At 45.8% G+C, this 27,012-nt stretch overlaps 1 protein-coding gene across 2 annotated transcripts in view; it reads right to left on the minus strand.

Annotated features, from left to right (window-relative positions):
- Positions 1–26,962, minus strand: part of blmh (bleomycin hydrolase) — a 128,117-nt gene extending 101,155 nt beyond the window's left edge. Inside the window, exons 1-5 of one of the 2 annotated variants that reach the window (XM_085964984.1) lie at positions 26,821–26,962; positions 21,307–21,504; positions 6,607–6,716; positions 4,503–4,656; positions 1,238–1,326 (exon numbers count right to left, since the gene is read on the minus strand). In XM_085964984.1, coding sequence (XP_085821110.1) covers positions 1,238–1,326; positions 4,503–4,656; positions 6,607–6,672 — 309 coding nt within the window. In that variant the 5' untranslated portion in view covers positions 6,673–6,716; positions 21,307–21,504; positions 26,821–26,962. Of the gene's footprint in view, positions 1–1,237; positions 1,327–4,502; positions 4,657–5,384; positions 5,478–6,606; positions 6,717–21,306; positions 21,505–26,820 lie in introns of those variants that run through there. The other variant, XM_085964985.1, reaches the window with a different exon arrangement.
- Positions 26,963–27,012: the final 50 nt, after the last annotated feature.

Genomic DNA, 27,012 nt, shown 5'->3' on the forward strand with positions numbered 1-27,012 from the left:
ATCCCACCTCCTCCCTCCCCTCGTCATCTTTCTGGTCTCTTCCATTTGAAGAGATATGATCATTGCTTCTTATAGAATCATAGAATGGTTACAGCACAGAAGGAGGCCATTCGGCCCGTCGAGCCCGTGCCGGCTCTCTAAGAACATTTCAGCTAGTCCCACTCCCCCGCCCTTTCCCCGTAGCCCTGCAATTTCTTTTCCTTCAGGTGCTTATCCAATTCCCTTTTGAAAGCCACGATTGAATCTGCCTCCACCACCCTCTCAGGCAGTGAATTGCAGATCCTAACCACTCGCTGCATAAAAAAGTGTTTCCTCACGTTGCCTTTGGTTCTTCAGCCAATCACCTTAAATCTGTGTCCTCTGGTTCTTGACCCTTCCGCCAATGGGAACAGTTTCTCTCTACTCTGCCTAGACCCCTCATGATTTTGAACACCTCTATCAAATCTCCTCTCAATCTTCTCTGCTCTAAGGTGAACAACTCCAGCTTCTCCAGTCTATCCACATAATTGAAGTCCCTCATCCCTGGAACCATTCCTGTAAATCTTTTCTGCACCCTCTCTAAGGCCTTTACATCCTTCCTGAAATGCGGTGCCCAGAATTGGACACAATACTCCAGTTGAGGTCGGACCAGTGTTTTTTTAAAGGTTCATCGTGACTTCCTTGCTTTTGTACTCTATGCCTCTATTTATGAAGCCCAGGATCCCGGATGCTTTTTTTCCTCTTTTCTCGTTTCCCTAGGCTCTAAATACACCATCCTCCAAATATCCTCACTGTGTGAAGACCAAGATTCGTTGCAATGTGATGGACTAAAGTTTTCTGATTGTAAATAGACTGGATGAAATTTTCCAATGGTTTTCTAATGATCTTGGTCACAGGCTGACGTAAGAAAACTACTCGGCACTTGGTCTAAGCATTAAACAAAGCTTTAATCAACTGTTTTACAACATGGAGGTCTAGTTGTGTCCTTCACTAGTTCCTGTTAAGAATGTCCTGCGCAAGCTGGGCCCGTGCCCGAGTATTTATACTCTCCCTGGACAGCGCCACCCATAGGCCGCTCAGTATTATTTCATAAGTCTTTCTTTCATGAATGACTGATTCATGTCACAGGCCACCTGGGCCTGTTTTGGGCCGACACTGGTACTATTTCCCAAGACTTCAGTTTGGAATACAATTTGTAGGAAACATGCAGGAAAACCAAAATGGCTGCATTTCAGCAGTCATTTTAACTTATTCATACCTTGTGATTCAGAACATCATTCATGGCTTTGCTGGCTTCTGAACTATGAGATTCAGGAAAGCATTTCTTAGGCATAATTCCGTATTTTTCTACAAGGCAGAGAAAAAGAAGAGATTTTTTTTTCCGTCCTGAAATTTTTTTATTTTTTTTTTAAAAACAGGGCTTCCTTATATTATCAGTTTTGTTTTCACCTTTTATTCAGTGAAGCTCAAAAATTGAGGTCTCTTACTTAATTGATCATTTAAAATTTATATTTGCTTTGAGAATTTTTTAAAAACTGGTAAATGGAACACTTTTCCATTTGGTGCACTTGGTGTCTGCAGCAAACACTCCCAATAGCACAGGGTAGATTTAAAGGAATCCTCCCTCTTCTCTCTCGCACCCCTTTATTTCAGAGCAGTGCCCCTTCCTGCAGCACTGTGAATGATTCTACCTCCTGCGCGAACCATCCTTTCTGATTCAGACTGTCCAGTGGCATCACACTGTAGGAGTTTTCAGCTCTACCCAGTAAAAACTGGGTTGTGTTTTGCTCAACCCCATTTAAAGTAGAACTTCCCAGGCCAGTGGAGAGGCAGCTTCAGTTCCACAGCTCTCGGCCGTGTCCTGACAGGCATCAAGGCTAAAAGGGCAGTCTTCCAACCCACTGTGCTGCCCAGAATCTCTCTCTTCAGAAGATTGCATTGTACATGAATGTTTTTCATCCAATCACCTGTCTATGGTCATGGATACTTCGACATTTGACTTCTCAATCCAAGCTCACAGGTGACATTTTCTAAAACACTGAATAACTCAAGAGTTTATCTTGTACTTTCTCTTGTTCTTATATGAAATTAAAATACTGTTTTTTTTTTCCCCTTGTCACTAATTTTCTCCTCACCATGAAGCTGTTGACTTTGCTGGAGTACAATTCCATAGGGGTCAGGCATCCTTCAGCGAGCAACCCAAGTGGCCATTTTTCAGGTGTGAACTTTGACAGATTTGGCCGGCTGTTCAACTGTGGCATCTCACCAGGTGCTTCATCTTGGGAGTCCAAAAGAGACCACCCCCTCCCCCACCCCCTCCCCCACCCCGACTACTACCAGGAGGATGGTTATTAGACAGCTGACAAGCCTAGGATTGAGCCCTCACTAGATGAAAAGCAGATACCGAGGAGCGGTACAGTGAACAGCAAAACTCTAAAATGGGCAAGTGCATTGCCACAGTATGGGCACATATCATTACCTGATCAAACAGAGCTTCACCAGTTGGAGGTATAGAGCTCCAGCAGCAACCATTTGCCTTCCTGCAACCCAATCCGGTGAAGCCCTGACCTTTCAATACATGAACTTGCGGTTTCATACCCAGCCTCCTTCAGGGCAAGCTTCAATGTTTCCCCATCAGCTGTACAACAGACATTTGCTTTCCGCATGGTGACAGGACCCATGCTTGTGATATGTCAGCCACCTTTATCTATATATATATATAAACGGATACTTCTGTCTGTCTGTCCTTCTGTCTGTCTGTCTGTCCTCACGTGCGTCTGTCCGGCTATGCGCTCGAAAGTTAGAGCGTACCTACGCGCGCGTTACCTCCGAAGAAAGCTTACGCTTCCAGGACGCTGGTAAGCGTATTTACTTTTCGGTCGGACGAAAATTGTTCGCGCCTTATGCAAAAAACCTTCAAAATTAAACTCATTATCTGCTAGCATTGATTGACTGACGCCAAGGTTCGACCAATCCTGTGCCGTCACGATTGACCAATCCTACAGTACAGTCCCCTGATGGTTGGCCAATCGGTGTGTGTGTGTGGGCGGGACTAATCGTTTTCATCTCGGGGATCTGGCAGCCATTGTTTCAGTGCTGCCATGACTTCAGCTTCCAGCTCAAACTACTTTGAAAGTTAGTATCTCTTTTAAAAATAACATAAGATTTACCAAAAATGTTTTATAAGTACTTTCACTTTCATCTTTCAAGGTATTAAGTGTGTGTGTGTGGGCGGGACTAATCGTTTTCATCTCAGGGATCTGCCAGCCATTCTTTCACTGCTTGCAGCTCAAACTACTCTCCTTATCCAGCTTTGAAAAAGTTAGTTTCTCTTTTAAAAATAACATAAGATTTACCAAAAACGTTTTATAAGTACTTTCACTTTCAAGGTATTAAAAAGGTAGAAATGTTGCCCGGCAGCACATTCACAAAGGGACACAGACAGGGCCCCAAAGCCTGGCACTCGATTTAAACCGCCCGCCCCAAAACAGCCCTGGCAAAGCCGGGCTCCCCCAGCTAGTGTTTTATAAATCCAAGTCCAATGCTTAACCCAGACTGCATATGAAAGCTTTGGCAAAGAGAGGAATGAAGAGGCGGTGGAGGTGGGGTCAGTGGAATGGAAATACAAAAAACATGTGTGCAAGAATATTCCTGCCCTTTTACTATTTGCTCTACAAAGGAAACATAACAGGCCAGGATTTGCTGTCAAAATAACAACGAGGCTAATGGCGCTCGACATGCCGTGGCATTTGTGCGTAATCTTCAAGCAGGGGGGCAGATGCGTGATTAAACACGGAAATCCAAAAGTTGCTGTCGGAGGTGAGCCGTTCCACTGTTAGCTTTGCGAAAACGACATCTCACTGTCTGGCTCACTCTTAAAATTCACTGAAATGGCGTGAAGTTGCTGTATTTGCACGGTAGATATGAACTAAACTCGCCACAGAAAGTTAAATCTGGTCATTTCAAATCTAAGTGCCCTTTTAATGATATATAAGTGTTAGTTACTGCCAATCAACCTTTCTGGCATTGAAAATTAACTATTACAAGTGTGGAGTCTCATTCCTTCAGATTTTAATTGTTGTTGGAGATTTTTTTTTAAATATATATTTTTTTTTTTTTAATTTTTCCTTTCCGTCTCTTTTACCTCTCTTAATCCAATCTTTCTTTCCCTCTCATTATTTCTCTTTCTGTACCTGCTTTGACATTGAATTCACCCTCTCTAATTTATACTTCCATCACAGTCCTTACGCTGTTAACTTCACAACATCACAATCCTTCAATCGGATTGGTTGAGAAGATACCCAGTTGCTTGTCCTGTTCACTCAGGTTCCAGAAGCCCCGTTGCCCTCACTGTGCCGTTATCAGCTCGCGCTTTCAGCAACTTGCGGCGCAAAATATCATCACGATTAAACGAGCAAGTCCGACTAACTGCGGACGCCACTCATTGCCCTGCTACAGCAAATTCTGGCCCATTACTGGATAATAATTATTTCACAATATTAAAACAAAAATATTGGTCTTACCAATGAGGTTGACAAGCATATCCCACTGGCCTCCATCATTTGTGGGGTTTGCGAGCAGAAACTGTGAAAGTCTACCATCAAAGGGTTCTTCTTCATTGCCCGTTCTCTGAGCAACCTCAATGAATGCATCCAAGTAGTAGTAGCAACGTTCAATCTAAAAAAGGGAAAATATTGTTCAAAAATAGTGTGATGCCGCAACGTCACAGGTTTTCATACCAGCCAAGAACATCACTAAGGGCACTGCGTCTCAAGCATTCCCTGAACATTCTGTACTTGTTTGACTTACTTGTACGTTACTTATGGTTAACGGACAGAAAGCAGAGTAGGAATAAATGGGACTTTTCCAGGTTGGCAGGCTGTAACTAGCGGGGTACCGCAAGGATCAGTGCTTGGGCCTCAGCTATTTGCAATCTATATTAATGACTTAGATGAAGGGACTGAGTGTAACATATCCAAGTTTGGTGATGATACAAAGTTAGGTGGGAAAGTAAGCTTTCAGGAGGATGCAAAGAGACTGCAGGGAGATCTAGACAGGTTGACTGAATGTATTCCATTTGCCATGTTCTTGCCCAATGTGGGGAAGTGTGAAGTTATCCACTTTGGTAGGAAAAACAAAAAAGCAGAATATTTTTTGAATGGTGAGAGACTGGGAAATGTTTGCACTCAGAGGGGCCTGGGTGTCCTTGTACGTAAATCACAGAAAGTTAACATGCAGGTACAGCAAGCAATTAGGAAAGCAAATGGTATGTTCGCTTTTGTTACAAAGGGATTAGAGTATAAGAGTAAATAAGTCTTAGTACAGTTATACAGGGCATTGGTGAGGCCACACCTGGAGTACTGCGTACAGTTCTGGGCTCCTTACCTAAGGAAAGACATACTTGCCTTGGAGGGAGTGCAGCGAAGGTTCACCAGACTGGTTCCTGGGATGAGGGGATTGCCCTATGAGAAGAGATGGAGTAGACGAGGCCTATATTCCTGAGAGTTTAGAAGAATGAGAGGTGATCTAATTGAAACATATAAAATTCTTAAGGGGCTTAACAGGGTTAATGCTGGGGAAATGTTTCCCCTGGCTGGGGACTCTAGAACCAGGGGTCACAGTTACAGAATAAAGGGTCGGCCATTTAGGACAGGGATGAGAAAAAATGTCTTCACTCAGAGGGTGGTGAATCGTTGGAATTCTCTACCCCAGAGAGCTGTGGATGCTCAGTCGTTGAGTATATTCAAGACAGAGGTTGATACATTTTTGGGAACAAAGGGAATTAAGGGATATGGGGATAGTGCAGGAAGGTGGAGTTGAGGAAGGTCAGCCATGAACATGTTGAATGGTGGGGCAGGCTCGAGGGGCTGCCGAATGGCCAACTCCTGCTCCTATTTCTTATGTTCATACGTTCTGTTGCTGCATACTAATTAAAAAATGTCTTCCACAATCGCTGCACTGTCTTTCTTTGGTTAGCTGATACCACTCAGAAGTTAGAACAGATATCTGAATATTTGCCTGGGATTCTCCCAAGTGTGCGAGTATTAAAAGGAGTTCTGCAAGAGTGTGAATATTTGCAGGGAACTTGCTCCCCAAACAAAAATTGAAAAACAGTCATAAATGCATTTTCATTAATATAATACACACATTTCCAAAAGGCATAATTCAATGAAAAGTAACTCAAGCCCCAAGAGAACCACAGAAAAATGCTTCTCACTGACCACCACAGAGCTTTTAGAATGGGTTAGGAGAGTTACAAATTATATGCAGGAGTTTAAATAAAATGTATACCATAAAAATCAACATCTAACGTAAATTGCAATCTTAATTCAATATCACGTCAGTTATGCTACAATCGTCTGGATCATTGTTCTACTTATTTTGTCTAAGGTGCTTGCAAGATTTAAGGTTAAACAGATACTTCAAAAATCAAACACTCAACAGATCAGAGCCCTTCAAGATATCTCACATCACATCTTAATGGATACCGATTCTCAAGGTATTCAGGCATGTAAACAATACAATATACAATGTTATACTTCAGACCTTTAACCAAATTATATTGCCCCTTTTTAAGACCTTTCACAAAAAGCAATGATACATTTTATAGATGCATGTTTATAGTACCTTATCCCAGAAGAACATGTAGGGTTGACTAAACTCAAATTCTTCAATATTGAACTTCTTCATCATTGGAAGCCGTATCACATTGAGGCAGGAGAAAATCCAACATCGCCCTGAAAAGATTTTATGTAAGCCAAGTTAATATAAATAATCAATCAACCAGTGTCTTGTGGAGTGGTGGAGGGGAAAGAGTTGAGAATGACTTTTAATCACAGTGTCGGCAGGTGCATTTTCATCCATGATCTATAGGTTGAATTCCTTTTTTCAGGTATGGGGAGGTACCAATCGGCAACCCAGCTCCTCCACATGGTGAGGGGCGGGGGGGGATTCAAAAGGAGAATCATCCTCAAACCACTAATGCTCAACTCCTAGGGGCCAGTTTCAAAGTGTTAACGGCAGGGGGATGAGCACGAGTCATACGTCTACCCTCCTCAGTCCAGTTAGTTTGTGTTACAGATAGATCAAAAAAGTGGAACAGAACATTTTTTTATTTTTTTTATAAATGGGAGCCCCACACTCTGACAAGAACAAAAAATGGTTTATTATCCAGACAGCTTGGAATTGGGGAACTTGATTTTAAGTAAAAAAGAGCAATCTATTTTCCCATTTCCTTATATAAAAAAAAAACCCGTGACCTCTGCCACCTAGAAGGACAATGGCAGCAGACGTACGGGAACACCACCACCTCCAAGTTCCCCTCCAAGTCACACACCATCCTGACTTGAAAGTATATCGCCAATCCTTCATCGTCGCTGGGTCAAAATCCTGGAACATCCTCCTTAACAGCACGGTGGGAGTACTTTCACCTCACGGACTGCAGCGGTTCAAGGCGGCGGCTCACCACCACCTTCTTGAGGGCAATTAGGGATGGGCAATAAATGCTGGCCTTGCCAGCAACACTCACATTCCATGAACGATTTTTTTTTTTAATTACCGCTTCCGGTTTGGCAGAGGGAGGAAGAACCAATCAACAGGTCTTTTGTGCTCTGTAATTATAGTGAGCATGTTCACCCTCTGTGAACAGTTCAGTGTCCCAGAAACAAAACAGTTATCAGATTTCACTCCCTGCATTTGCAAGTGCATCACTGAGGAGACCCACAAATGCACTGGATTTCCCTTAGGTAACCCCCACCTCATTCCAAACTGCCTTACTGATATACTCACATGGGTACATTGTTAGCGAGGGTCTTTTGCTGATTCATAGTCACAAAGCAAAATTGTCTAATCATAACTGGTGAACCACCAAACGATATATAATTGGATATAATGCTACCCTGTAGCGTAGAATCAAATGAAATATTATGGTCAAGAAAACCATACTAAGCTTGCAAAAAAAAAATCAACCAACAAATTCCAATAGTATATCTAAATTACAGTCTTGTACGCAAGCACACACATTCTCTAAGCATCACATATTAGTCATCACACCTCACAATGTCACACTTTATTTTATCCTCTGAATCGCTGTGAATACGGCCACAGGCGATCCGCTAGTATTTTACAACAACAGAAAAGCTGGTGGCATTTTAAGGATGTGGCACGGCATCAAGTGCAAGTAACTCAAAATCATTCAAGCTTCACTCTTTTAGTGCATGCCGTCATATGCGTTACACATTATGATGATGCTTGATGAAGAATTTTGTTTTTAAAAGTCTCAAAAATACAGCTATGTGCTCTGCTTGAAAGGTGCCAATATTAACACAACCATGGTAACTACTGCAGTGACTGGGATTACAGACAAGAGATCACAGGGCAGTGCCCATGTTGCGATAACAGAGAAAAGGGCTAAATCCATACTGACGAATAAGTTTGCCGAGCACTTCTAATCAATGCTTTTTGTAAAAACAAAAATTTCGGGATGCGTGGCCCATTCAAAGTACCACGCATGCGCGGTTTTTCTACTGAGCAGGACCCCGGTGCACTATGCGGCCGCACAGCCTTACAGGGAACATCGCTTCTAATGTGAAAATCTCAATGACAAATTCTGATGAGCTGTCACTTGGTGACAAAAATCAGGAAACTGTAAAAACACAATGGAGACCATCCGAACAAGTGATTCAATTAGTAATTGACAGGTGTCTATTTTCACTGTCTATAATTGACAGTGGAAGATTCAAATTGGGGAGTAAGCTAACATTGTGGGTCTGGACAACAAAGTCAGGTAACCGTTGTCAGTGTTGGATCTGGTGCTCACCATTTTTTTGATCTACCAGTATGCAAGCTGGTTATAAAGCCTTGATGGTGAAATTGGAGTACAGTGCTCTTTGCTCACTAACTTGAGTTTTTTTTATTCGTTTGTTGGATGTGGGTGTCGCTGGCAAGGCCAGCATTTATTGCCCATCCCTAATTGCCCTTGAGAAGGTGGTGGTGAGCCGCCGCAGTCCGTGTGGTGAAGGTACTCCCACAGCGCTGTTCGTTATTATCCTTTATCCAAATCACGGGCTAACAATAACAATCACAAGAGCGGTCGCATCTAGCGGTTTTGGGCCCAAATGGAAGAGCAGTTTGGAACACATTGTGCCAACAAGCAGCTGCTGTGAGGAATAGCTTGGCCAGAACATTGTGCTACCTGTGGCTCAGTGAGTAGCACCTCTCGCCTCGGAGTCAGAAGGTTGTGGGTTCAAGTCCCACTCCAGGGACCTGAGCACAAAAATCTAGGCTGACGCTCCAGTGCAGGGCTGAGGGAGTGCTGCACTGTTGGAGGTGCCGTCTTTCAGAAGAGACGTTAAACCGAGGACCTGTCTGCCCTCTCTCTCTCAGATGGACGTAAAAGACCCCAGGGCACTATTCGAAGAAGAGTTATCCCTGGTGTCCTGGCCAATATTTATCCTCAATCAACATAACAAAAAACAGATTATCTGGTCATTATCACATTGCTGTTTGTGGGAGCTTGCTGTGAGCAAATTGGCTGCCGTGTTTCCCTCATCACAACAGTGACTTCACTCCACAAGTACTTCATTAGCTGTAAAGCACTTTGAGATGTCTGGTGGTTGTGAAAGGCGCTATACAAATGCAAGTCTGTCTTTCTTTCTTTACCTCTAGCTAGCTCCCGCCTCCCACAGCCTAGTGGGTAAATATACTGTCTAATATGGTGCTGAACCAAATTTTCAGGTAGGTCCCAAGTTTGACCACCAGACTGTGTTGAGTTAGCTGTTCTCAACCAGCAATAGTAGAGCTCCAATTGCCCCCACCCACTGGAAGGGATGTGGGGGAAGAAAATGACCACGGGTTCTTACTTGATGTCACAAGGTACTGACCCAAATGGAAAGTGTACATAGAACACTACAGAACGGAAACAGGCTACATGGCCCATTAAGTCTACACCACTGTTTTTCTCCACATGAGCCATCTAATCTAATCCCACTGTTTTGCGCACTCCCAATGTCTTTGAATATTCCTTTTAATTCCCTTTCATAAATACTAATGGCCTCTGTGTCAACAATGGTTTGTGGCAGAGCACTCCACGATTGAATCACCTGCTGTGTAAAGATTTTATTCAAACTCCCCTTTAGTTCTTCTGTGATTATCTAAACATTCTGCTCTTTTGTTATCATCTCATTGACCAGTATAAATAATCTTCCGCTATTTATCATAACATAACCCTTTATAATCTTGGAACGCCTCGATCAGGAGACCCTTCAACTTTCTCATCAATCCCAGTGAAAAAGAGCCCGAATTTCTCATCTCTCTTCAGAAAGGTAACCCCTCGACCCTAGTAACAGGCTATAAAATCTACACAGCACTGTTTTTATAACCATACACTTAAAAGCCTTGTCTGTAGTATTGTACCTAAAAGTATAGATGCATTTAAGGGGAAGCTGGACAAGCATATGAGGGAGAAGGGAATAGAGGAGGCTCGAGTGGAGCATAAACACCAGCATGTACTGGTTGGGCCGAATGGCCTGTTTCTATGCCGTATATCCTATGTAATCCCTATATAGAGCAAAAAAGTGATGCTAATTGGCTTATACATTCACTGACTAAACACGTATTACATGGTTTTGATGGGCGGGCAGGGGGTGTTTAATTACTTAACGTACCCTTTTATTGATCATTTAGAAATGCCTGCAAGAAGGTTTTTCCCACCCACAAGCCTGCCCTTCTTGACCTGAAAATTTCACTTGGGGCTTTGATGCCGGGGAGTTCCAGTTGCTCGGGACAGATGTACTTTCCGAGTGGAGGGGGACAAAACGGGCAAGTGTTTGATATAGTTTAAGACGTTAAATAAAAATTCCCTGCGTTGTTTACAATGAGGTTTGTCCGTGTTTAGGGGGACTGATGCTTGCAACTGAGGCTAGAAGGAGATCATTACAAAGCTCCTTGATTCCCACCTCATTGGAGGCAAAAAAATCAGCCTGGACAACAGCAAATGACAAGTTACTCAAGGCTCTGGCCATTGGAGACTTGACAAAGTACCGCGCATCTTCAGCACATATTATAATGCAAATAACAAGACGATTAAGAGGTCTGGAGAGGGATGAACAAAATTACTTGCATTTTAAGCAAGTTTGATAAGGTGGCGAGTACATAGTATTACAAATAAAAAAACAAAAGCAAAATACTGCAGATGCTGGAAATCTGAAACAACAGAAAATGCTGGAAACACCCAGTGGGTCAGGTAGCATCTATAGAGAGAGACACAGAGTGAACGTTTCAGGTCGATGATCTTTCATCAGTTCTGAAACATTAACTCTTTTCTCTCGCTCCACAGATGCTGCCTGATCTGCTGAGTGTTTCCAACATTTTCAGTATTGCGCCCATCAGTATCAATAAGATGCGACATAGTCTTACTTTATGCCAGGCATATGATACAGTGCTTCGGTCGGTTAACTGTACTTTGATGGCCAAACTGCTAATGGGGTTAGGCTGTGGTAAACATTTTTTTAAATCGTGTAACCCAGGTGCCAGACTACTCATGATCAAAACCATGGGAGACCTACCATAAAATAGCCGCAGGCATTAAACAAATCTGGCCAAATCATTTAAGGTTTGGTTTCGTGCTTTGACCTGTGAACCCGAAGACAAGGTTAGTCTTAGAACTAACTCAGGAAATCCCTTATTCTGTACACACTCTACGGGGCAAGGATCGACACCTGAAAGAACCAAGAACTCAATTCATTTTGGTTGTTTCAACCAATTTTCAGTATAAAAATGGGTGAAGTGCCCAGTAACTAGAATCTTAATACGATGCTGGTTTACGTAATCCGTTATACACCATTTATATTGCAGTTAGCGGCTATGCTGTAACGTAAATGAGACAGCGCTAATGCCACCCGAGGGGGCAAAGAACAACCTCATCAGGTGCTGTTGGCAAACATAGACCAGCTGCCTTTGACAGCACTAGACACCGTGGGGTATAATCCTCTCTCTCTCTCAGCACACCCATCCAGACCAAGGCTGCAGTTTGTTTTGTTGCTGGGTGCCAAGCATTTTCTGCTAGCAACTGCGGAAAGTCTAAGCCCATCAAACTAAAGCCACAATCATGTTTGTGGAATTCTTTCCACAGAGTAAACAGGGTGAATTCAAAAGGATCAGGTACTCAGTAAATATTACAGAACTGTCTTAGAAAGGACTTCTGTAGTATAAAAGTGGGATATTATATACCACTTAGTTGATGCAAGACATACTGAAGGCAAATATAAAATCACTGCTATAATTAGGCGTGTGATGTAAAAAGACTACTGAGCACTTGGTTTGAGTCTAAAACAAGGCTTTAATCAACTGTTTCAAAACCATGAGATTCTAGTTACATCACTAGTTCCTGGTTACAGAAACACCCTGAGCAAGCTGGGCCCACGCCCGAGTATTTATACTCCTTGAACGGTGCCACCAGCTGGCCGCCCAGTGTTACTTCATGAGTCATGATAAGATTCATGACAGCGTGTACTTGGAATAGTGGCCCGTAATTTCCGATAGGAGGTTTCCTGCGTGCGAATGCCTCCTATCTGGAAAAAATCTGCGCCCTTACCGGAGGGCTCCCGAGGTCCGGACACTTCCGCTCCTGGGCCTGTCCACAGTCAGAAATGCGCAGGGCCCACATGATAAAAAAAAATTGGCCCTTAGTGTTAGGGGGGATTAAATACGTGGGGTTACGGGGATAGGGCTTGGGTGGGATGGCTGTCGGTGTAGGGACCGGGTGCTAGGGTTTGGATGATCAGCCATGATCTCGTTGAATGGCGGAGCAGGCTCGAAGGGCCGAATGGCCTACTCCTGCTCCTATCTTCTATGTTTCTATGTTTCTATCCCAGGGGCGCAGGTGGTTCGCAAGCGTCCCTGGGATCACGTGGGCCAGGCCAGCCAATAGGAGAAGGGAATCCCCCTTCATACTTTTGACAGATAGACCCGTCAAAAGTATGAATGGGGATCACAGAAAAAAGACACTAAAGCATTAAATAATTTTTTTTTTTTTTTTTTTAAACCATCACATTTTTTAAATGAGTTAAAATTACATTAAATTAAATATTTTAAACAAAAATGTAATTTTTTGAAAAAATAATTTGTTTTTTACAGGGCTAAAAATAAACTTACCTTTTTTAAGAAGTATTTTTAAATTCTAAAATGAGTGAAATTTTTTTTTCTTTTTTTACTTATTAACATAGAAACATAGAAGATAGGAGCAGGAGTAGGCCATTCGGCCCTTCGAGCCTGCTCCGCCATTCAATGAGATCATGGCTGATCATCCAAACTCAGTACCCTGTCCCTGCTTTCTCCCCATATCCCTTGATCCCTTTAGCCTTAAGAAATATATCCAACTCTTTCTTGAATATATTTAATGAACTGGCCTCCACCGCCCTCTGTGGCAGAGAATTCCACAGGTTCACCACTCTCCGAGTGAAGAAATTCCTCCTCATTTCAGTCCTAAATGGCTTACCCCTTATCCTTAGACTATGACCCCTGGTTCTGGACTCCCCAGCCATCAGAAACATCCTTCCGGCATCTAGTCTGTCCAGGCCTGACAGAATTTTATAGGTTTCGATGAGATCCCCTCTCAATCTTCTAAACTCCAGTGAGTATAAGCCCAATCGACACAATCTCTCCTCATACGTCATTCCTGCCATCCCAGGTATCAGCCTGGTGAATCTTCGCTGCACTCCTTCCATGGCAAGAACGTCCTTCCTCAGATAAGGCGACCAAAACTGCACACAATACTCAAGGTGCAGTCTCACCAAGGCCCTGTACAACTGTAGCAAGACATCCTTGTTCCTGTACTCGAACCCTCTTGCTACAAAGGCCAACATACCATTTGCCTTCTTAACCGCCTGCTGCACCTGCATGCTTACCTTCAGCGACTGGTGCACAAGAACACCCAGGTCTCTTTGCACTTCCCCTTCTCCCAATCTATTGCCATTCAAATAATAATCTGCCTTCCTGTTTTTGCCACCAAAGTGGATAACCTCACATTTATCCACATTATAGTGCATTTGCCATGTTTCTGCCCAATCACCCAACCTGTCCAAATCATGCTGGAGTTTCACGACATCCTCCTCACAGCATACCCTCCCACCCAGCTTTGTGTCGTCTGCAAATTTGGAGATATTACATCCAATTCCCTTGTCCAGATCATTAATATATATTGTGAACAGCTGGGGTCCTAGGACCGATCCTTGCGGTACCCCACTAGTCACTGCCTGCCACTCGGAAAACGACCCGTTTATTCCAACTCTTTGCTTTCTGTCCGCCAACCAGTTCTCTATCCAAGTCAATACCTTGCCCCCAATCCCATGTGCCTTAATTTTGCACGCTAATCTCTTATGCGGGACCTTATCGAAAGCCTTCTGAAAGTCCAAATACACCACATCCACTGGTTCTCCCTTATCTATTTTACCAGTTACATCCTCAAAAAATTCCAGTAGATTAGTCAAGCATGATTTACCTTTTGTAAATCCATGTTGACTTTGTCCGATCCTGTCACTGCTTTCCAAGTGCTCTATTACATCTTTTATAATGGACTCCAGCATTTTCCCCACTACCGATGTCAGGCTTACCGGTCTATAATTCCCCGCTTTTTCTCTACCACCTTTTTTGAATAGTGGGGTAACATTAGCTACCCTCCAATCCATGGGTACTGTTCCAGAATCTATCGAGTTCTGGAAGATGACCAGTGTGGTAAACCACTGTCATACCTGTCTGTGTCTGTATGTGTATTCCACTAGGTACAGGTCTGGACATGCCTCGGCTGACTCCTCCCACTATTCCAGGTATATAAGTGACTACCTCCCAGTCCCTTAGTATTCTGGACGGGTCGACCACTCGAGACAAGACCTTCATTCTTTAGTTAATAAAAGCCTGATTGTTACTCGCTCAACTTCAGTCTTTTGAGTAATTGATGGCGCATCAATTTTATTAACTAAATTTTTTATAATGGAGAAGATCCTCACACCAGCATGCCTGGACCTGGACAGTCGGGAAGCGGACGCTTCCACCAAGTTTGCTCACTGGCTCACGTGCTTCGAGACATTCCTGACTGCCTCCACTGCGGTCGAAACGGATGCGGACAAACTGTCTGTCCTGATCTCCAAGGTGAACCACCGAGCGTACTCAGTCATCCGGGACGCGACCTCGTACACAGCCGCCCTCCAGCTCCTCAAGACCCAGTACACGCGCCCTGTGAACGAAGTTTACGCCAGGCACCTTCTGGGGAGTCGCAAGCAACAACCTGGGGAATCGACTGAGGAATACCTCCAAGCACTGTCCGTGCTTGGCCGGGCCTGTGGGTGTAAGGCGGTAACGCCCACTAAGTACACGGAGGAACTGATCCGGGATGCCTTCGTAGCGGGCCACAGGTCCAACTACACCAGACAGCGACTGCTGGAGCAGAGTGACCTCACCCTCGACAAAGCCTCCGACATCGCACTAACGCTGGACGCAGCCTTCCGGGGCATGGATGCCTACTCCTCTGCACCGTGGACGCCGCGGGGAACGACAACCTGGGACACGGTAGGACAGCCCCATAGCACCGTGCCACCCCAGCCACAGCCCAACAACGGCCCAACTACCGCAGCAGTGTCCCAAAGCCAGACAGCAGTATCCCAAGGCCAGAAATGCTACTTCTGTGGCCAGGCCAAACACCCCAGAGCGCGCTGCCCGGCGAAGAATGCAACCTGCTCGGGCTGCGGGAAAAAGGGACACTACGCCAGCGTCTGCAAGGCCAAAGCCACCCCGAACGCCAGCAGCGCCGCGTGTGGGCCGTGCGAGCCGCCATCTTGGGCCTCCCCAGCCATGTGCGAACCACCGCAGCAGCAGCCATCTTGGACGACTCCAGCCACATGGGAATCATGGGCGCCGCCATCTTGGACACCAGCCGGGACGCAGCAGACCGCCAACCCCCCCCCATCTGATACTCGCAGCGACACACCGACCCCTACGCTGGCCTCTGTGACGCTGGACCAAACGAGACCGCACCAGCTAGCTCGGTCCAAAATGGACGTTAAGGTAAACGGCCATGCAATAAACTGCCTTTTTGACTCCGGGAGCACAGAGAGCTTCATCCACCCCGACACGGTGCGGCGTTGCTCTCTCCCAGTCCTGCCTGCGCACCAGCGGATTTCTATGGCCTCCGAGTCCCAGTCAGCGGACATTGGCGGCTACTGCGTGGTGACACTAGTAGTAGACGGGACTGTGTTCAATAATTTTAAACTCCTGGTCCTGCCCGACCTCTGCGCTGCCGTTCTACTGGGGTTGGATTTCCAGTGCCACCTCAAAAGCGTTACGATGGCGTACGGTGGCCCCCTCCCCCCACTCACAGTCCGCAGCCAGCAGCCTCCAAATTGCCCGCCGCGCACTAGATGCAACCTCTCCACACTCAGAGTCCCACCCCCCCCACTGTTTGCTAACCTCACCCCCGACTGTAAGCCCATCGCCACAAAGAGCAGGCGATACAGTGCCGGGGACAGGGTTTTCATCAAAACCGAAGTGGAACGGCTCCTGAAGGAGGGGATTATTGAGGGCAGCTCCAGCCCCTGGCGAGCCCAGGTTGTGGTCGTTAAGACCGGCGAGAAACAACGCCTGGTCATCGACTACAGCCAAACAATAAACCGCTACACCCTGCTGGACGCCTACCCACTCCCCCGCATAGCTGACATGGTCAACCAGATCGCGCAGTACCGCGTCTTTTCGACCATTGACCTGAAATCAGCGTACCACCAGCTCCCCATCAGCCCTGAAGACCGCCAGTATACTGCTTTTGAGGCAAACGGCCGCCTCTATCACTTCCTTAGGGTTCCCTTCGGCGTTACCAACGGGGTCTCCGTCTTCCAAAGGGAGATGGACCGGATGGTCGATCAAAACGAGCTGCAGGCCACTTTCCCTTACCTAGATAATGTGACCATCTGCGGCCATGACTTGCAGGACCATGACGCAAACCTCGAGAAATTCCTCCGCACCGCCCAACTCCTGAACCTGACATATAACAAGGAGAAGTGCATATTCCGCACAGACCGCCTCGCCATCCTTGGCTGTGTTGTAGAACACGGGGTCATCGGTCCCGACCCGGACCGGATGCGTCCCCTTATGGAACTCCCACTGCCCCACTGCCTAAAAGCTCTGAAGAGGTGCCTAGGGTTTTTTTCCTACTACGCTCAGTGGGTCCCCTACTATGCAGACAAAGCCCGTCCGCTGATCAAGTCCACCTCTTTTCCCGTGACGGCAGAGGCCCGCTTAGCCTTCCACCGTATCAAGGAAGACATTGCCAAAGCCACCATGCACGCAGTGGACGAATCCATCCCCTTCCAGGTGGAAAGCGATGCGTCCGACTTCGCTCTGGCCGCCACCCTTAATCAGGCGGGGAGACCTGTGGCATTCTTCTCACGAACCCTCCAGGGCCCGGAGACCAGACACTCCGCGGTCGAGAAGGAGGCCCAGGCTATCGTGGAGGCTGTGCGTCATTGGAGGCACTACCTGGCCGGAAAACGATTTACCCTGCTCACTGACCAGCGTTCAGTTGCTTTTATGTTCAACAACAAGCAGAGGGGCAAAATCAAAAATGACAAGATCTTGAGGTGGAGAATCGAACTTTCCACCTACAATTACGAGATCTTGTACCGGCCTGGGAAGCTCAATGAACCCCCAGATGCCCTATCGCGTGGCACCTGCGCCAGCGCGCAGATCGATAGGCTGAGGGCCCTCCACAATGACCTCTGCCACCCGGGGGTCACCAGGTTCTTCCACTTCATCAAGGCCCGCAACCTGCCTTACTCCATTGAGGAGGTCAGGACCATGACCAAGAACTGCCAAGTCTGCGCTGAGTGCAAACCGCACTTTTATAGACCAGACAGAGCCCACCTGATAAAAGCCACTCGCCCTTTCGAACGCCTGAGCGTCGATTTTAAAGGGCCTCTCCCCTCCTCCGACCGCAATGTGTACTTCCTCAACATCATTGACGAGTACTCCCGGTTCCCGTTCGCTATCCCCTGCCCGGACATGACCAGTGCCACGGTCATTAAATGTCTGAACAGCCTCTTCACCCTGTTCGGTTTCCCCAGCTATATCCATAGCGACCGGGGCTCATCGTTTATGAGCGACGAACTCCGCCAGTACCTGCTCGCTAGGGGTATAGCCACAAGCAGGACCACCAGTTACAACCCCCGGGGGAACGGACAGGTGGAAAGAGAGAATGCAACTGTTTGGAAGGCTGCCCTACTAGCCTTAAAGTCTAGGGGCCTTCCGACCTCCCGCTGGCAGGAGGTGCTCCCCGATGCGCTCCACTCGATTCGGTCACTTCTCTGCACTGCCACCAATGCCACCCCTCACGAGAAAATGTTTGTCTTCCCAAGGAAGTCCACATCGGGGACATCGTTACCGCCATGGCTGACGTCCCCAGGGCCGGTACTACTGAGAAGACACGTGAGGGCCAATAAAACGGACCCCCTGGTCGAGAGGGTCGACCTCCTCCACGCCAACCCCCAGTACGCTTACATTGCGTACCCGGACGGGCGGGAGGACACAGTCTCCATACGAGACCTCGCACCCTCGGGGACCGCTGTAACCCACTACCCATTACCACCCCCCCCCACGACCCGATATCCAACCCCAGCAGCCGGCTCGCCTTGGACCGTCACCCATGAGGACTACACTCCAGGGCCCCAGCCTACACGGGACGCGACGCCGGAAGCTCCACCACCCCTGCCGTCGCCACGTCGATCACAGCGGCAGACAAGACCTCCGGAGAGACTCCAATACACGAACTTTTAAATACACTTCACCCCGCCGGACTCATTTTTAAACAAGGGGTGAATGTGGTAAACCACTGTCATACCTGTCTGTGTCTGTATGTGTATTCCACTAGGTACAGGTCTGGACATGCCTCGGCTGACTCCTCCCACTATTCCAGGTATATAAGTGACTACCTCCCAGTCCCTTAGTATTCTGGACGGGTCGACCACTCGAGACAAGACCTTCATTCTTTAGTTAATAAAAGCCTGATTGTTACTCGCTCAACTTCAGTCTTTTGAGTAATTGATGGCGCATCAACCAGCAATGCATCTACTATTTCTAGGGCCACTTTCTTAAGTACCCTGGGATGTAGATTATCAGGCCCTGGGGATTTATCGGCCTTCAGTCCCATCAATTTTCCTAACACCATTTCCCTACATTTCTTTCAGTTCCACCCTTTCATCAGACCCTATGTTCCCCGGCATCTCTGGGAGGTTATTTGTGTCCTCCTTTGTGAAGACAGAACCAAAATATGTATTTAGTTGGTCTGCCATTTCTTTGATCCCCATTATAAATTCCCCTGATTCTGACTGCAAGGGGCCTACGCTTGACTTCACCAATCTTTTTCTCTTCACATATCTATAAAAGCTTTTACAGTCAGTTTTTATGTTCCCAGCAAGCTTCTATTTTCCCTTTCTTAATTAATCCCTTTGTCCTCCTTTGTTGAATCCTAAACTGTTCCCAAACCTCAGGATTATTGCTTTTTCTGGCCAATTTATATGTCCTCTCCTTGGATCTTATGCTATCCCTAATTTCCCTTGTTAGCCACGGTTGAGTCACCATTTTTGTTTTATTTTTATGCCAAACTAGGATGAACAAATTCTGTAGCTCATCCATTCGGTCTTTGAATGTTTGCCATTGCCTATCCACCGTCAACCCTTTGAGTGCCATTCCCCAATCAATCCTACCCAACTCGCTCCTCAGACCATCGTAGTTTCCTTTATTTAAATTGAGGACCCTAGTCTCTGAGTCAACTACTTCATTCTCCATCTTAATGAAGAATTCGATCATATTATGATCACTCCAACCCAAGGGGCCTCGCACAACAAGATTGCTAATTAATCCTTTCTCGTTACATAATACCCAGTCTAAGATGGCCTGATCTCTGGTTGGTTCCTCGACATATTGGTCCAGGAAACCATCCCGTAAACACTCCAGGAATTCCTCCTCCACAGTATTGTTACTAATTTGGTTAGCCCAATCTATATGTAGATTAAAGTCACCCATGATGACTGCTGTGCCCTTATTCCACGCTTCTTTAATTTCCCTTTTAATGCCATCCCCAACCTCCGCCTTACTGTTTGGAGGTCTATATGCCACTTTTATGCTGGTAAAAGCAGCCCTTACACCTGCTTTTACCAGTCATAAGATTTTTAAAGGTTCTCAGCGGGCGGAGGGTCTCCAGAAAGCGAAACTCTCCACCCGCAGAGGCCCTTCTCCAGGGTAGGCGGGGGATCGGTCAAGAGCATTCTTGACAGATCGGAAGTGCCGGTTTTCAGCGCATGCGCTTCGCGTGCCTGAAACCGGCACTAGCGAGGTCCCTACAGGTGTGAGTACACAGCCCGTACACACCCGTAGGGATCGGAAATGACGGCCCGATATGAAATGTTCTGAACTAAGTGTTGCAGTCACAGGGCTGGATTTTCATTAAGGAGGTGGGTCTACAACGGGGTTGTAGTCCCGCCTCCATCGAGTTGTGGCCAACCCATGCGATTTTGACTTGATTGACCTTGTTGAGCCCGCCTAGCGGGCTCAGCAAGCCAATTAAGGGCCACCCGGCAACAGGTGATGTCACAGATTGATATTTCATCTGTCAAGACCTTTTGACAGATGAAATATCAGCGTTTGACAGCTGCTTGAAGCTGTCAAACACTGACAATCTGTACTCCAAGTTAATTCCTTCCTCGCAGGATGATTTGGAGATCTCTCCAGAACAAAAAGCTGAATGCTGCAATTTTTGACAGATCGCGGCCATTCTGCTTTCTGTGCCGGTGAGATGAGGGACTCCCGAGACCTGAAGAAAGGAAGGCTGTAAAGGTAAGTAAAACTTCTTTAAACACTTTAAACACACCAAACACACTTACCTCTGCACTCATGCACCCATCACTCACCTGAACACCGGACATCTCGACCCCTCCAAGCCCTTCAGCCCGACGGCCCGCCTCGCTAACTTGCCGTGGTTTGGAGCCGTCGGGAATCCCACACTTCAAGAATGAAAATAGGGATTAGGCTAAAAACTGCCTGTTAATTACCTGTTAACAGGCAGTTAATTGGCACTAATCCCCTTCCCGCCTCGAGGAGGCGGGTCCCAGTGCGGGTCAGGTACCCGCCTCCTTTGAAACTGGCATGGAGGCGGGTTGGGGGCGGGATGGGTTTGTGCCCCCCGATTTCAGGATTTTAACCCCTCACACGCCTCCAATCCCGCCTCCACGGCCCAATGAAAATCCTGCCCACAGTGTTTGACTATTAAATAGTTGATTGGACCACTATTACCTGTATTTTTCTGGTTTGTAACTGGCTTTCCTTCTGCAGGGATGGCATGCTTGAATACTTGCGACGTTTCCTGAACGATCTGTCTCTGGAGGTAAGCGTGTAGAAGGTCACCGCTGGTTGCTACATTCTGGGCAAAGTTGTAATGTGGCACCGCCTTGAAGTTTTTGGTGAAAGCCGCCACCTTCTCTGGACACAGACCTGCGACAATAACCAAAAATCAAAGCCAAGTTTAATGTTTTGCAAACAATTTGATCAGGTCCTTCCCAACACTACTTAACAAGCATCAGGTTGATCGGATTATATTCGGTCACCTATTTCTAGAAATACATTACACCTGAATGACATTATCAAAAAGTGATATTAGACTGCGCAAGCAGTGATTTTGAACTGTTCACATATCACATAATCACATAAACCCCACAGTGCAGATAGAGGCCATTTCGGCCCATCGAGCCTGCACCGACACATATCCCACCCTATCCCTGTAACCCCACGTATTTAATCCCCCTAACACTAAGGGTCAATTTATCATAGCCAATCATCCTAACCCGCACATCTTTGGACTGTGGGAGGAAACCGGAGCACCCGGAGTAAACCCACGCAAACACGGGGAGAATGTGCAAACTCCACACATTCTTGAATAAGGCAAACCAGAATTACTGGGTGGGGTGATTATATCACTCTCGGGTAATTTTGCAATTTTAAACTTCTCGCACAGACCTATGCTCACCAGGAATGCATATTGGGAAGTTTGGATAAGGAGATCAGTGGACCACACAGGATTTTCCATCTATGCCAAAATTCTCATTATATGCTTCTGGCAGGCAAAGCTCTACCCTGGTGAGATTTGTACCTATATATAGATCAGTTCTAGCTTCCACCTAATCTAACTCCCATCTAATTCATAAATGCAACATAAGCAGGCCATCTATTACCTGATTTTACCTTTTCCCTGAATTCAGGTACAAAAAAATGGATGGTGTCAGGTGTTTTTTTGAGGGACAGTAAATAAAACAGAAATGTTTGTAATCAGAAAACTTTGGGTTTAATCAGCAACAGATTTTGGAATGAACAAATAACACACTTCCAAGTAAATAAATACAACTGTCGTCGCGAAGTATGAGGGACAATTCTGCGAGGCTTACAACCTTGCTAGATGGGAGCAGAGGGTTGCAGAATCAGACCCTTATCTTGGGCCCACATTCTCACCCAGCAGGACGGCCTGGCAAAGTTACTCCTGTTAAAAAGTATAAAACTGTTGTTGTGCAACATTAGCTACATCCTCCGTGCCTCCTCCCCCGATGAAACGTCATTTTTCTGTCTGCACACACGACAACTGAAGCCCTACATGTCTGCCGTCGATTGCTACGGAGAGGTGCTGTGTTTCATCCGCCAAGCAGAGAAAGCAAATGCATTCATCACACCAGAACTGCAGCATAATGGAGTGGACATTCCCAGCTTTTCTCCCATATTTTGGAATTCATCTGGGGGGGGGGGGGGGGGGGGGCGGCGGTGGTGGTGGTGAAGGATCCAGCTTGTTCTCAATGAATTCTGGGATACTTGACTATGTTAACCCTCTCAAAGAAGGGAATTGTAAGTAATAGCTATTAAAGACAAAGAGGGGTTTGAATGCAGCTGGGAACAGATAGCAGGGATGCAGCAAGGTCGAATATCAAACATCAAAGACACATAGAAATGATAAGGGCCTGGGAATGTGTGTTCACAGCACTTCAGTAGAGCCAGTATCTAAACACTGCCCTGTCCTCCTAGGAGATAAGAGTACAATTCGAATAGTCGCAGAACACATGAATCACTGTGGCCTTGCAATTACCCGCCTTGTTCAACAGTTAAGAATAAAAACATGTTTTCTCAAACTATAAACAAGGCCTGCAAAGGGGAAAAGATAACAGAAATGCGGGGAGTAAAATTACAATCCACATCTGTGGCTAACATGGTCCAAGGGTACCTGAGTTCAAGGGGGTGAGTCCGACAGTTGAAGGGTGGACCCGACAGTTGAGTGACTAACCACATAAACCAATAAAGAGTAACTGTTGTGGCACTGTTTGTACGTATACGCCCCATTCTGTAGTAGGTGGGCGTTGCTTATAGAATTGTATAACTTGAATGAACATCAGCTTGTCTTTTGTGAGTGCACCTCTTGTTTGAGGAAGCAGGGTGACTCTCCCTTGTGCACAAGCCTCTCTTGATTGCTTTAATAAATTCTGTACTTGTCCTCAATTCCGTCTCCGTCTGGGTTTCTCCAAAATTCGAATCTAACAGTGGTTTGAGGCATTTATCAGATTTAATTAGACTGAACCCTAAAAATCAGAATGCTTAAAATTAATGAAGAATTGAATGTAGACATCTAACACAAAGAACCTGGAATCACTTGACATGAAGCATCGTCTGAAGCTCATGCCCAGCAGTAACACACGGTGAGATCACTGTGGTCTCAAGTGACCCAACAATAAATAAAGACAGACTTCGGGAATATATAACAGCCACTTCACTTCAAAAAGTAATTCATTGTGCAACGTGTTGAGACACCAATGGGAGGTATCTTATAAAAGTCAGTGTTAACTAAAATAATTAGTAAATGACATCTACATAGGATTACATAGTCAGACTGGGTGCAGGGAGGATGTTTCCCCTGGCTGGGGGGTCTAGAACGAGGGGTCACAGTCTCAGGATACAGGGTAGGACATTTAGGACTGAGATGAGGAGAAATTTCTTCACTCAGGGGGTGGTGAACCTGTGGAATTCTCTACCACAGAAGGCTGTGGAGGCCAAGTCACTGAATATATTTAAGAAGGAGATAGATAGATTTCTAGACACAAAAGGCATCAAGGGATTTGGGGAGAGAGCAGGAATATGGTATTGAGGTAGAGGATCAGCCACAATCATATTGAATGGCAGAGCAGGCTCAAAGGGCCGAATGGCCTACTCCTGTTCTTATTTTTCTATGTTCTATGTTTCTTTATATGGCACAGAAACAGGCCATTCGGCCCAACCAGTCCATGCCGGCATTTATGCTCCACTCGAGCCTCCTCCCATCTTTCCTCATCTAACTATCAGCATAACCCTCTATTCCCTTCTCCCTCATATGCTTGTCCAGCCTCCCCTTAAATGTATCTATACTATTTGCTTCAACCACTCCCTGTGGTAGCGAGTTCCACATTCGCACCACTCTCTGGGTAAAGAAGTTTCTTCTGAATTCCCTATTGGATTTCTTGGTGACAATCTTCTATTGATGGCCTCTAGATATACTCTTCCCCACGAGTGGAAACATTCTCTCTGTATCCACTCTATCAAAACCTTTCAGAATTTTAAAGACCCTCAGCCTTTTTTCAAGAGAAAAAAGAGACCCAGCCTGTTCATCCTTTCCTGATAGGTATACCCTCGCATTTCTGGTATCATCCTTGTAAATCTTCTCTGCACCCTCTCCAGTGCCTCTATATCCTTTTTATAATATGGCGACCAGAACTGCACGCAGTACTCCAAGTGTGGTCTAACCAAGGTTCGATACAGGTTTAGCATAACTTCCCTACTTGTCAATTCTATCCCTCTAGAAATAAACCCTAGTGCTTGGTTTACATTTTTAATAGCCTTGCTAACATCTAAATAAAACTAGTCACAAAGATGGTTAGGCAAGGAATATCTCAGAGTTAAGAAGGGGAGCAAGCTACAATCACATTTGCTAGTACGATAGCAAAATACTGCAGATGCTGGAAATCCGAAATAACAACAGAAAATGCTGGAAAAACTCAACAGGCCAGGCAACATCCGTGGAGAGAAATTAGAGTTGACGTTTCGGGTCGAAACCCTTCTTCAAAACTGGAAAGGAAATGAAGTAGATCGAAAGGAGGGCTGGGGAGGGAACAAAAGAAGTGAATAGACATTAAGAGGTATTCAAAACCAGACGAGATGGTGACAGGACTAGTGAAGAGACAAAAGACGGCTCATCTTCTGATTAGGCACTTTGCAGCCTTCCGGACTCAATATCGAGTTCAACAATTTCAGATCATAACCTCGGCCCCTATTACATTTTTACATTTTTTTTCCCCCACCCCTTTGTTTTGGGTTTCCCCCCACCCCCCTTTCCTTTTTTTTTTTTACATGGCAGCTCTCTCTCATTCTGCCAGTACATTTCACACCTAATCTGAGCTGTCTTTTGTCTCTTCACTAGTCCTATCACCATCTCGTCTCATTTTGAATACCTCTTAATGTCTATTCACTTCTTTTGTTCCCTCCCCAGCCCTCCTTTCGATCTATTTCATTTTCTTTCCAGTTTTGAAGAAGGGTTTCGACCCGAAACGTCGACTCTAATTTCTCTCCACGGATGTTGCCTGGCCTGCTGAGTTTTTCCAGCATTTTCTGTTGTTATATCACATTTGCTAGTATTGTTTTTATATTATTCAAAGTTCACAAAATAACTTATAACCACTATGAGTCATCAAATATACCCCTCACTAATGTTCCCTTTTATTTTGTGTGCGCGGTTCCCATTAAGGGGCTGCGCGACTCATTCACTTTACACTGATAAAGCCGGACCCGGGCTGCATGGGACCAGGCACATCTTATAGGAAATGTTACCCACCACCCAGTTTAGCTGCAGAGAAATTTAGTAGGGAGACAGACAAATGACTGCAAGAACATGCAGATGGGTGATTTTGTTCCACTGCATGTGCCTTTAAAAAAAAGACTTGGGAACTGCACTGGCACAGATGAATGGGAGGAAGGTGAAAGGAAAGTCATCCCACATCAGATATAACCCTAAGGCCCAACCTGAGCTGCGTAAGCATAGTCCTGTAAACTGATCGTCAACCAGCCCTATCAGTCCCTTCAGCCAGGAAATTGGGGCAAGTTTTGCGGTCAGCCGCAAACAAACAGTGTCAGCCATTCATTATACTTGCAGTTGCCCACAGACTTTCTATGGGCTTTTACACTGAAATTTACTGTAAGTTAGAGTGCCAAAACAGTGCGGCGCCCCTCTACAGGGGATCGGGGACCTGCGTGAAGCAATGGTGTATCTCCTTAACCAATCAGATTGAAGAATCGTTAAAGCGCAGCACACAGAGTCTGAACCAGGAAGTGTCAGTTTGAATAGTGAATTCAATGTCAAATCAGGAACAGAAAGCAAAATCAAGAGAGGGAAAGAAAGATGGGATTGAGAGAGATAAAAGAGACAGAAAGAAAAAAATGTTTTTTATTTTTTTTTTAAATTTCCAACAATCATTAAAATCTGAAGGAATGAGACTCGACACTTGTCAAAGTTAATTTTGAGGGCCAGAGAGGTTGTTTGGCAGTAATTAAGACTTATCACCAATGTTCCAGTTAAGCTGCATGGCCACGCAGAGCACTGGAGTTCCCGCACAGCCGGCTCACCAGCTTTTAAATGGAAAAACTGCGCAAGCGCGGTATTTTGAATGGGCCACGCAGCCCATTAAAGGGACCGTGCGGCCCAAAAAGAATTAGAGGGAGCATTGCTTATCATGCCGTTAAAAATTGACTTACTCTGGAATGGACAAGCCCTAGCGTTTTTCTGTCGAGTTTAGTGGGTATTTATCACGCAAGTACAGCAACTTCACGCCGTTCAATGCATTTGAATGCAGAGTCTCTCGGCGAGATACCGGTTAGAGCGCAGCTTCTGGAGGAGGGCATCTCGGACAGCAACTTCCTGAATTCTGCGTTTAACTGCGCACGTGC

Source organism: Somniosus microcephalus, chromosome 22, assembly GCF_052327205.1.
Source record: "Somniosus microcephalus isolate GS21.2 chromosome 22, FLI_Smic_1.0, whole genome shotgun sequence".
NCBI classification, from domain to species: Eukaryota; Metazoa; Chordata; class Chondrichthyes; order Squaliformes; family Somniosidae; genus Somniosus; species Somniosus microcephalus.